Raw genomic sequence first — 12,153 nt, 5'->3', positions numbered from 1 at the left:
TTGAGATGTGGGCCTTTTAATGGGGGTTCAGCCACAAGCGTGAGCGTGGTCCTCAGGCAGCGACAGTGCGGGCAGCAACTCAAGAGACCCTACTAACTAATATCCATAGGCATGAATCACAGCTGTCAACAGGGTGTAGGTTCATGTGACCAATCAATCCTTGCAAATGTGATCTGAATTTCTGGAGCATCTCAGTCAGTGAATAAAAGAGTATGGCGACTAGTGCTTTTAAGCCTCCAATTTCACATTTTGTACTTTGTACTTTCAGAAACATGAATATATTCTATGCATGTAGAGATCCGGAACCAAGCAGCAATATCATTTGGTTATTTTTGTTCCCCTTTTTTTTTCATAGCCTTTGACTTATGTTTGTCAATGTGTCGTGGGTAAATTCACAAATTGTCAGACATCAGCCACAGACTGACCTGCATGTATGCTAATTTACATTGCAATAGCAGTTTGATTTTTTTGTAAACATTCACATATTAACACCCTCTAAATTTACCCATGGTGAACTCCTCTAGTCTGTTTTGGTCTCTACCAATTCCTGAGAAAAATATCTGTCCTCTGCTGGAAAAAAAAGAGAAGAGAACTGTTAACATCCAGTTTCACTGGACTCTGAAAGTCCTCTCATTTTGCAAGGAGAAAACTTTTCAAAGAGAGGACTCAATAAAGATATGGGATGTTTAAGCAATATAATGTTTGAGATGGAGCTCATTTTGTTCTATTAAACATATATTTAATTACAGAAGTACTCAAAGGGTACAACCACGTTCATTAGCTTGATTTGCTTATGTATTAAAAAAAATCTTCTGAGCCGCAGCCATTAGCTGTCACTATTTCTGTGATAACAGCGCGTTTGACTATGTTTCAGTGACACTAAACATAACCTTTGGTGTGGGAATCTTTTTTTTTACTTCTTTAACAAGAAATTATTCAAGCTTCATCAATATGACTAATACACATAGACACACATATATATATTTTTAACGAAAGCCTTAAATTCTTGTGTATTATGTCCCTTGTGTCTTTGCTGCTGTCTCTTCCCACAACGTGTCATTCTTTATGGCCTCCTCTTCGTTTCTTTACAGAATAGGAAAGGCTGCAGGCTTTTTTTTCTATCAAGTTTTGCAATTCCATTGGGACCTTTTAAGGGATATTTTTCATGGTTCATTTGATGTTGCTGGTGTTGATATTGTGTTTGAAGTTTGTGTTTTTGATGCTTACATTTCCTTGGAGACAATGTCATAGGAAAGAAAAATAATGACAGAAAAAAAACTGTAGGAGACTGCCGATAGAAATTAGCATTAGTGTGGCTTATCTATCAATAGCAGATTTTGAATACTGTGAGGTCAGTTTTGCTTCATCTCAGTCATGCATGAGATACTTCAACTGTTGAAATGTGCCCAGGATCATTTCGACCAACATTGTGTTTTGTTTTGCTGAGCAACCTTTTGGCTATGCATAACTGCAGATGGAAACACAAGAAGAATATTGCAGACTCTTTTAGCTGTGTCTCTGGCAGATCAATAAACACATTCTTTTTTTTTTTCCTTTCTGAAGAACAACTTGAGGAGGATAAATTGCACAGTAATGGAGGTAAAGTATTGTCATCTGAACTCAAAACCACTCATTTTGGCTGCACACCTTCAGCTATTATGCCTCTGAGCTTCTCTCTGTTTCTCATTCAACAGAAAGTTTGGTTTCAGTAGAAGTCGGCTTGTGTTATGACTCATGCAGCTTTGCCCTGTTCTGTTTTGGCAAATGCTTCCATTTTTCTCACCCTTGTTCCGCCCATTCATGCTTAATCTGCTCTGCATCAGCGTATTTGAACACCACTACACTACTAATATGTTCATATCAGATAACAGCAAAGTTAATTCTTCATTACCCAAATTGAGCACATTTGCTGGTTGTAATTGTTCACCTGCTGCCGGGATTACTCTTACTGCTACAATCAAGAAGTAGAGCTAATGGATGTTTTCATATTAAGTGCATGACACAGACCCATTTAGTTTAACTTGATACGCCATTTTACACCAATGTTTACCCAAATTATGAAGAAAAACTGTATTCTCCCATGTAGATAGAGTTGGATTCATTTGCTCAGGTTTTCAGACATTGCTTCTGAGACTACAATAGAAGCGCTATCAGTCCTGAAAATTACTGTTAAAAATTTAACTGAATTTAACAGCAACATTTTATTAAGTAAGAACAGAGTTTTGCCATTTTTAGTAGTGAATAAATCATTTCAGGACAGAGGGTGTGATTTGTTGTACAGACTGAAAAGCCTCTTGAGGCAAATTGTGACTTCTGTTTCAAGGCTAATGATGATTTCAGTGGCCAGTGACCTGACTAATTTTTCAGTAGAAATTAGTTCCAATGAAAGTAATTATTTTATTTTGAAAAAGCAGTGATCAACATTTACAAAATTTCTTTTACCTCCATTGTGTAAGTTTTGAGGCAGAAAGATGAAAGACATCTCAAAATCTGGGCAATTAAACCAAAACTAACTGCATGGCTAGATACCATCACGGTTACAAAAGAAAAAATATCTCCTTTTGTAATTAGTGTGAACCCTTTTAAGGTATATCACAACAAGGTGTTTTGTTGGCATTAAATCAATCTCTGCCTTTTTCTTCAGGGAGCCAGGCGAAGCAGGACTGGTCCATCCAGTGGCCCACATCTGAATCTGGTAAAGAAAACACTCCAGTGTGCCAACCAGAGGCCAGTCAGTGGATCCGGTTTCAGCTGTCCCAAAGCCCCAAAGTCCAGTCCAAGTACAACCAGCACATGTGCCACAGCCCCCAAGCCCTGGCGCCCCCTTTATATGCTGATCGACTGACCGTCGACAGCCCCGCCACAGGACTCTTCCCACCATTAGACTCTGGTCATCGCTCCCTGCCCCCATCTCCCCGCCAGAGGCATTTTGGCCACACACCTCCTCGGACTCCCTTGGTGGTCAACACTATGACCCCACCTGGTACTCCCCCAATGCGGCGACGGAACAAAGTGAAGGCCCCAGGAACGCCGCCTCCACCGAGCCGCAAACTTATCCATCTGCTGCCGGGTTTCACCGCACTGCACCGCAGCAAATCCCATGAGTTCCAGCTGGGGAACCGCTTGGATGACACACAAACTCCAAAGTAAGTGTAACACTCTCCTGGACTTTTAATGACATACAGTTGGGATAACCATGATACAAATGTAAACACAAAGGTCAGAGGTCACTCCCAAATTGAATAACAGTTTTTTTTTAATGCAGTTATTAATTTATTAATGGATTCTGGTGCTATCCCAGGTTATATAACTGTTTTTTTTGTTTGTTTTTTATTTACCCAATTTAAAACATTTTTGTTAATATTATTTATATATTGAAAAATAATTGATTATAAGGTCAAAATTATAATAATAATAATTATAGTGATATAATCAGTGTTCAATGCCTTTACTTGAGTAAAAGTAGCAACGCAGAATAGGGAAGTATTAAAATACAAGTAAAATTTGCATTAAATTCCTGTACTTGTTAATGAAAAAAGTACATACTATTAGCAAATGTATAAAAAGTACCTGTAATCCAAAAAAAAAAACTTTATATGCTTATATTATAGTATTGGGTTATTATTACTCATCCATTAATGTGTAAGTACCATTTAAATGCTGCAGATGAAGTTGATCTAATTTAATTTAATCTATTCAAAACACATTTAGGCAGTTCAATCTCGCAACAATGCACTATATTTTATGAACTCTTCATACATTTTTATGTAAAATCTTAATCTGTAAATTGACAAGCAATTCCAGCTGTCAGACAAATATGGTGGACTGAAAGTTATTTTTCCCTGTGGTCTGTAGTGGAGTAAAGGCTGCATGAAATGGAAGTTTCACATAAATTCAGTTACTTTGCATAACTGGATATTATATGATGGCATGCTGGTTAGCAGTAGCCCACTGTGCTACCACACCAACACTGTTTGCACTGTTAGCTCATAATAATATATCAGGATTACAATTTCACCAAGTGTTAAATGAGCCTTTGAGTTGTGAGTCTATCCAATTTGTCCATCCAATTTGCTGGAATGTCTTTTGCCTTTGAAGTATTTGGCTATTATATCATTTATGTCAGGCTGGAAGCAAGATGATGTGGAAGCAATGATAAAATTACATAAATTTTAATTTGGACTGGATGGTTCTTAATGCACAAATTAGTTTGACTGTCAAAATTATGTTGTTTGTAAAGTTTAGAGACAAAAATCTAAGTTATTACTGATCAGTCACTTTAAGCATGTAGCTCACCTGAAGATCTCACAATATAATTCCATCTGGTCCAACTAAGCACAGAGAGGAAATTAGGGCTCCACCCTTCCTTTCAGCAGTTTTACTAGAAGTGCCACTGCCACCAGAGACCAATCTTATTAATTCCTAGGAGGATATCATTGTCCATAATGAACCAATGGCCTGCCGGTACAGATAAGGGGTCTTGATGCGGAGTTCCTGACCAGCCATACTTGTGTCTGGTACTATGCTGATCGGATTTACCCACAAACAGGGTCCACCACTGCTAGGCAATCAGGAAGCAGAGTCAGCCTCAGGAGAGCTGCACCCATTTTGATAATGCCATTAGATGACAGTGCCCTATCATTGCTACACTTGGTAAGTTAATATGTGGGAGTTGTCCTCTGCTTTTACAAAGGCCATCTGGATTATATTTGACGTCTGCTTGGTTTTGCAGACAGGCCTTACATCCACACGTGTCCACGCATGTGGGTGTTTGTATCTGTATCTGCACGGTGAGGAGTGGATCATAGCTGCAGTGAATAGACTCAAACGGCATTAGAGAATTGATTACCGGTCCCTGAACGCTGATAGACTGCAGGCTGTGAGTTGAGCCCCTTTAATCAATGGCCTGTGTGTGCCTGGAAATGTTGCAACTCATCGAGACAGGGCAAATCTGCTGGTCTCTCTGATAGCCAAGTACCTCTCATAATAAATCATAATTGGTTTGAGGATGATGCTGGCAACCATCAAGTCAGAGTGGTTCAGTTCTGGCATGAAGCACTCCTACTTGTTTCTTTAATAGCTGTCTGTGCAAGGGAATCACAAAGATGGCGTTGGATTTTTTATGATGCCAGAATAAATATAAGTTAGAAGCCTGAAGTTTCATACCATGGTATGTTTTCCAACCCAATCCAGCCAACCCTGAAAAAAAAATATCCAAAATATCACACAAAAGGCTATTTCATACTTTAATGACTGCTATTCTGTGACACGCTGTTCATCCCATACTACCCATATTCCTCACGATTACCACCCTCAGGATTTTAATAAGCTCACAGTGCTCCTTAGGTCCTCATCTTCTCTTGCTTAATTGCCTGGCACTGTGGCCAGGACACAATAACCAGGGATTACCCTCTGACCCCAAGAGACATTTTTCTCTCTTTAACTTAATGAGATAAGGCCTAATATCTCATTATCACTGCATAATATAGCACAAAGTCTGCGTACCTGAATATGCAAGAATGCTCAGCATGACATGTTGAAGGAAAACTGGGGCTGGGTTTTGGCACTGATACGTAAGTGAAGTTTCATTTTATGAAATGTAATAATTGGCTCTTTTCAGTATGCTATGGTCTATAGCCAAGATGCATTCTCAGATATGGTTAATATTCATGTTTTTGGCTACCACACTCTACTAAATGTGTTTATTAAGGTGGCTACATTGTGCTTTGTCTTTAAAGTTGACATTAAGTGCTTTTAGGACATCTTAATGGCCTTCCTAATGCGCAATAGCCTCTATTTCAGTGTTTATTTGTCTTTAGCTGCACCAGATATGTTTTTCTCAAAGTAGTTTCCAGTCACTTTAATATAAAAACTCAGCAAATACTCTGGTCTGTTTGGGTTGGACTCTTATCTTTTGCTTTATAGCTTTGTGTGTCCTGATATAATGTGTTTCCTTGCGTGATAATGTGTTTTCCTCTTAGCTTGCAGTGAACCATCCAGAAAAATAATGAGCAAATTGCTTTCTTGCCGATGTATTCAGTAATATCTCTGAATCCAAGATAATCTCACCCAAGATGACACAGCTTTCAATTTTGCAAAGTGGGATTCATAAGAAAACAAACTTTCACCTGCGTGGGGAAATTGGACTCTTTTGTCAGGTACAAGTTTAGATGTCTTCAGTTGTGTTTTAGCCCTGGTTTAGTCCTCCGTTTACTGACAAAGATACAATGCGGCAGAACCTTGACTCTTTTCACTTTTAGTCATTTTGGATGGGGAAGATATGGTCATTATTGGTTAACCCTAGTTTTTTAAGTAACTGCCAAAAGCTGTACTCAGCTGATAGACTTACATGTTGATTTTTAGTAGGGTCAGCAGTGCTAACTTCATGCTCACTTTGCAGGGAGTCATTTGGTTAAACAAATGTAAAACACAGCTTTAAACTTTACCTCCATAAAAGGTATCAGGGTTTGCTTTACATACAATGTCCATGCGGTTGTGCTAATCAGATCCTGCAGGACTTTAATTAAAATTAAAAAGCAGCTTTTATATTTAACTTTGGATTGTGTAAGAAGTTGCATCATGACTATCCTTTCAAGGAAACCAACAGCAAACTTTGGTGTCTTTTCATTAAAGTCCTAACTTTAAACCAAAGTTTGTCACATCATTAAATAGATTTTCAACAAAAGATTGTAGTTTTATAGGGCACTCACAGGCAGTTATTAGTTTTATTGGTACAAACAACATATTTTGTTCTGTAAATGTAAAGAACTTACACCTATTGTCTTCAGTATATAAATATTTAGACATATACAAACAGTAGTTTGTGGTAAGTAGGCCTCCAAATGCCATAGTGTGTTAATCAAAAATAAACAAATTTTAGCTATGTTGAATAAAACAGTTTGTTTTAAACCCGTGGCTTTGATCAGGACCTACTGTGGGTTCACTACTAATACATCACATGTGGAAATGATGAAAAACACATTTTATATATATATATATATCACCATACACATAACCAGATACCACTGATATTGATAATATACTGTCACCATGAATAAACAATTAAAATTTCACATAAATCTCCAGCACATCTTTGGAGATAGATACAGAGCAGATTTTTCTTGTTCCTATGGCAATGACTCAGGATCTTGGTTGATAGATGCAATGTAAAAATAGAACTTGGCATGTCTTTAACAAGTAGCATTATCTTGCCAATTAGTAGCATGTGAAGTCATTTGCAAGTGACATGGTTTCAATTCAGCTGAAGCCATTAAACAAGTCTCACATCTTTTCATTTTTACTTGCTTTAATACCACATTAGTGTCTACGATTTCAGACAGGAAAACATTTTTGCAAGAATACATTTGCATTTTTTTTTATGTTAAAACAAATCTTCTCAGCTAACAGTTGGTCAGAATATTACTGGCTTTGCTTTAAAAAGCAGGATTTTTAGGAATAAGTGGAAAGCAAGTATGCAGTTGTGTAAGAAGTATTACTGTCACCCATCCTGTTTACATCAGGACCTTTTTGATGACTGCAAAGTATGGAGCAAAACACATTCCCCATCCTATAATTACTGAGTTGTTTCCCAGGATAAAAAGAAATATGCTGAGTCCGGGATGTTGCCAGGTTTAGGGGAATTTAGGGAAGCAATTAGTTTAAAATAAGTCTGAGTCATTCAGTTTATACTCACAGTAAATACTGTATGAACATACAGTAGGAGGCTGCTGTTCTCTTTGAAGTATTTTCTTGAACACTGCAGCTCACTAAACAATTAGCAAAGGAGATGAAAAACATATATTCATACAGGGTTGATTCACAGTTAAATTTGAATCCATTTATATGAATTTGACTTTGGTTTATTTTGCAGCACTGCTGTATGGGATCAATACAGTGTGAATATTGCAATATTGTTTGTTCTCATGTGGTGACTGAAGCATTTGCCAATGCAGCATGAAAATGTCATCAAATCATTGTCAACTTTACGTGATGTGATCTGTTACTCCAGTATAAAGCTGAATTTTGAAATCCTAAGAAATACACTAAGGTGTTTCACACATTTCTGATTCTGTTTGAAAAAAATACATGCCTCATCATGTTTATATTTCGAAGAAAGAGTCTTTTTTTTCTGTTATTTAACATATTGCCATGCAAGGAGATTTGTGCAATGACACCATGCTTTCCTCACAATTGAAATGTGAGAACCAATTTCCTGAGCAAATCAGTTTCTGTATTTTCCCCACCAAAATACAAATCACACACACACTGTACAGGTTCACACATTCCTACGATCAACAATCGTACAATAAACTTCTTTTTGATTTTAGCGTTAACATGACAGCACCACAAACAAAACATCTTAAAACACAAAAAATATAACGGCACAGAATCAAGAACAAGTCAAACTCTTTTAGTCGGTTAAACCAAACTTTAACTGAGTTACCTGATTTATATTTGCTGGGGGCTGAAAATATAGTTTACTGTTGACAACAGGAGAAATTAGAAAATGGACTGTTTTGTTGTTTTTTCTGAAAGAAGATCTTGATCAGACTTGAATTCCCTTTTTGTGATTTACAGTGAGGAAAACAAAGATTTTCAATAGCTAATTAAAAATAGCTCTCACTTTAATAAAAATTGCCATTTGCCATTTTTATTAAATTAAATTGGTATAGATACCAATAAATGTCCATATCAAGTCGTATACAGATCAGAACATTACAGAACGTTCCTCCTACTCTCTCTTTTCAGGAAGTGTAAGGCTACTGTTTGATGAATGTACACAAGTTGTAACAGCCATGAGGACGTTTTGACCTGTCAGTGATGTTTATTTCTGTATCCCAAGTGGTCATGGGCCACTGAAAAATAGAAACCCTGGTAAAGCAGTGAGTTTTGTGGGTGCTGGAACTGTGGCAAAAGAACTAAATTTACGTCCAACTTCTCTTTCATGTAAATGTCAAAATAAAGTCTAAGCTTCTGAGTTCCAGTAAAACTTTTTCTTTTGGTCTAATGTTTCCCATCTGGAAACCTGTAGGTCGAAAATGAACTGCTGAGAAAAAATACATAATAGTTTGCTGCTAAATACGAAACACCTTCCGAAGCACATCGATCATCACAAATTATTGATGCTAACAACGCAGAAGTGACTGCTGGTCTTTAAGTGCTTTGTTAGTTGTTCAACATGTTAACAGTTTTACGTAGAAAACACACAAGCACAACAGATTCCCAGCACCACTTAAACTTCAATTTCTAGGCATGAGTGCAGCAGCAAACAACAATTTTGCATATGTTTTCAACCTTTCTATAGCTCTCCCTCTCCTGTCTTTATTTCTCAACATCTTTCTCCACCTCTCTCTCCCTCGCTCCCTCTCTCTCTCTCTCTCTCCCCCTCTCTCTCCGTGCCCTTTTCAAAGCGGAGAGGCTCTTTGGGCTGGAGTGTCAATTAATGAACCTCGTTGTCTATGTTAATGAGTAGTAACATGCATGCGTGGAAAAGGCCAAGTGAGTTTTCAGTCTGTCACAGTCCCACTTGGCACGTCACACCAGGATCATTCTGCAAAGCAGTCGTGTTTATTTTTCCACGGTCTCTTGTCTTGCCTTCCCCCCACCAGTGGAAATGGTAATATCATATAGTTAATGCCACCTTATGAGACTTTCACAGCTTTTTGAATGTTAAGCACTTTCTTATTGAATTGGATGTTTGCTAATAAATCACATGGCGCCGGGGGTTGGCATGATTCACCCTCTGCTTCTCCCAGGGTAATTCTACCATGCAACACTCAGGGGAAGCAAATTTGCATCTCTTCCATGACTAATTTAGCTGTTTGCTTTCACTGAGCTGGTGTACACATCATATATTTCTCTCCCCCCTTTCCTTTCCCCTTTCTCTCACTGTTTCCTTTTCTTTCTCTCTTCACTCCTCTCATTATGCATCTCTTTTGAGAGCCTGTCAATGTGTTATTTTACAGTCATCCGTAACATCTACCAATTCAGAGAGAAAATACATTTTTTTATCGGATTTAGTTTTCTTGGTGGTGTGAAGGAAACTGTGATGAGGTGTTGACGGTGTTGACTGAGATCAAGCACTGAACATCACTGAGAGATTCACTAAAGGGCAGCTATGATATGGTACATCACTACGACACTCTGTGATCCAAATGTAAACAAATAGGTGCACCCCTGCACATGACTGGAAAATTGATTTTGAGGTGTTTTAATACAAAGGCAAATAACATTAGACCACAACAAAAAGACAAAAACACAGCAGTAATTTCTTCTTCTTCTTCTTTTTTTTTTACTGTAATTTATATAATTAAAAAGAGGACACCACAAGGTGAAGTAAGCCCATCATTTCCTATTTAAGGACACCTCAATGACTTACTGCCATTATTGACAGAAGCAAAAAATAGACGCTGTCCTGATGCTGTCCAAGATTGATTGAGTCTACCAAACCACACTTTTGACAGTAGAGTTATTAATATTTAATTTCAGAATGATTTAATAATATGTAGCAGAGGTGTAAATCACGTCACAACACAATGTTATATCGATTTGTTGGAGAAAGATGTATTATTTACTGATATTGCAAAGTCTGCCATTCATTGATTTGAAGCTGCCACCTATTTGTTTTTCCTTTTAGATATAAATGAAATAAACAAACAAAATTAAGCAGCACAGAACTGAAATAATTGTAACCAGTTAAGTTCAATCAAGTTTACCTGAAATTGACTCCACTAACACACATAACACACATGAAACATGGCTTAACAGCAAGAAATGTAATGAAAGTTTTCTGTTTTTTCTAACTAGTCATCATTATTAGCTTAAACCTATGGAATTTTACATTGCATAAATTAGCCTAGTGGCTATGGGACTTTTCCTCTACTCACAGCTTAACAAATTACAGGTATTATTCATACTTTTTCCTGGGGTTGAACAGTGTTGAATTTCAGCCTGCAAACACATTTTTTCCCAACATAATACTGTTGAAACAGAGCACTTAATATTATTATTATATTATATTATAAGACTAGCCAGATTCGTCATGTTTTCTTAATATTTTTCCCTTAACAGAATTGTTTGAATATGGCATGTGCTTTGTCTATACCTGTCTTTTCTCAGAAATTAAAAATATTACCACACTTTTGGAGTAAATATCCTCATAACCTTTTCTTGGCTGCTTTTCATTACTTGACGAAGAATACTACACTGTTTGAATGTTCAGGATGGAGATGCGCTTAGACAGAAACAGTCAGAGACTTTTACCAAACCAGAGACATGCCATGGGAAATTTAAAATAAAGCTGTTTGTTAAAGATGATGATATGGATCAATGTTTTCATTTTTCATCGACCATATTTGATCAATGTGTCATTCCAGAGTGATGGATTGTTATACCCCTACAATGTAGCTACGCAGCTGACTAGCTAAGATTGGGACATTTCAGTTGTTGTTCACTGTCTACTTTGATCTGATTGGTCAACAGTTTCTCCAGCTGGCTTTAACAGTCATCATTTGTAACAACACAAGACCTATTTCAGTTACTGAAAAAAAAAAAGTTGTTAGGAGTATGTGACTATTTTCCTTCATTCCTGTGCTTTCATTGCGGTCAACCTCTCAATGTTGGTGTCATCCTTGATCCTTAAAGTTGGACAGACATCTGAAACCAATCAGAAAATGTCTGTGGCAGTGGTAGAATTGTGTTCACAAGTCTGTATTAAGGGCTTTTTTTCTCCAGAACTCTACGACCGCACCTTAACTCAGTCAACTAAATTTACTGCTCACTGGTGCTGTGCTTTGTTTCATGGATCAATCTGTAATCTGAAGACATTTCATTATGAAGAAGAAAACTCATGAAAATTTAGTCTGTGTCAAATTGATGTAACTGCTCCCCAGACGATCCGCTAAGATAGAGATCGGTCTCTCTTCGGGAACACACACATCGGCACTTTAGCAGGCGACCCTCTGACCTTGGAGGATTATTAGTCCCACATGCTCTGCTGTGTGGGACATTAAAGTGTACTGCAGCAGGCCATGTATGTCAGTACCATGGGATAATGTATGTGTGTGTGTGAGAAAAATAGGAGGAAACAACAGCTTTGGTGGTGGACTAACAGGATTGCGAGTGTGTGTCTTCTTTTCTCAGTGGACAAAAGCT

At 37.5% G+C, this 12,153-nt stretch overlaps 1 protein-coding gene across 2 annotated transcripts in view; it reads left to right on the top strand.

Moving 5' to 3' along the window:
• ksr2 (kinase suppressor of ras 2) overlaps positions 1 to 12,153 on the top strand; it is a 76,934-nt gene that overhangs the window by 20,798 nt on the left and 43,983 nt on the right. The window contains exons 4-5 of one of the 2 annotated variants that reach the window (XM_046385534.1): positions 1,564 to 1,599; positions 2,645 to 3,146. In XM_046385534.1, coding sequence (XP_046241490.1) covers positions 1,564 to 1,599; positions 2,645 to 3,146 — 538 coding nt within the window. The remainder of the gene's footprint in view (positions 1 to 1,563; positions 1,600 to 2,644; positions 3,147 to 12,153) is intronic. The other variant, XM_046385535.1, reaches the window with a different exon arrangement.

The sequence above is a fragment of the Scatophagus argus genome, chromosome 4, assembly GCF_020382885.2.
Source record: "Scatophagus argus isolate fScaArg1 chromosome 4, fScaArg1.pri, whole genome shotgun sequence".
Lineage (NCBI taxonomy): Eukaryota > Metazoa > Chordata > Actinopteri > Scatophagidae > Scatophagus > Scatophagus argus.
The sequence above is the reverse complement of the archived record's forward strand: the minus strand, read 5'-3'. Positions and strand labels throughout refer to the sequence as shown.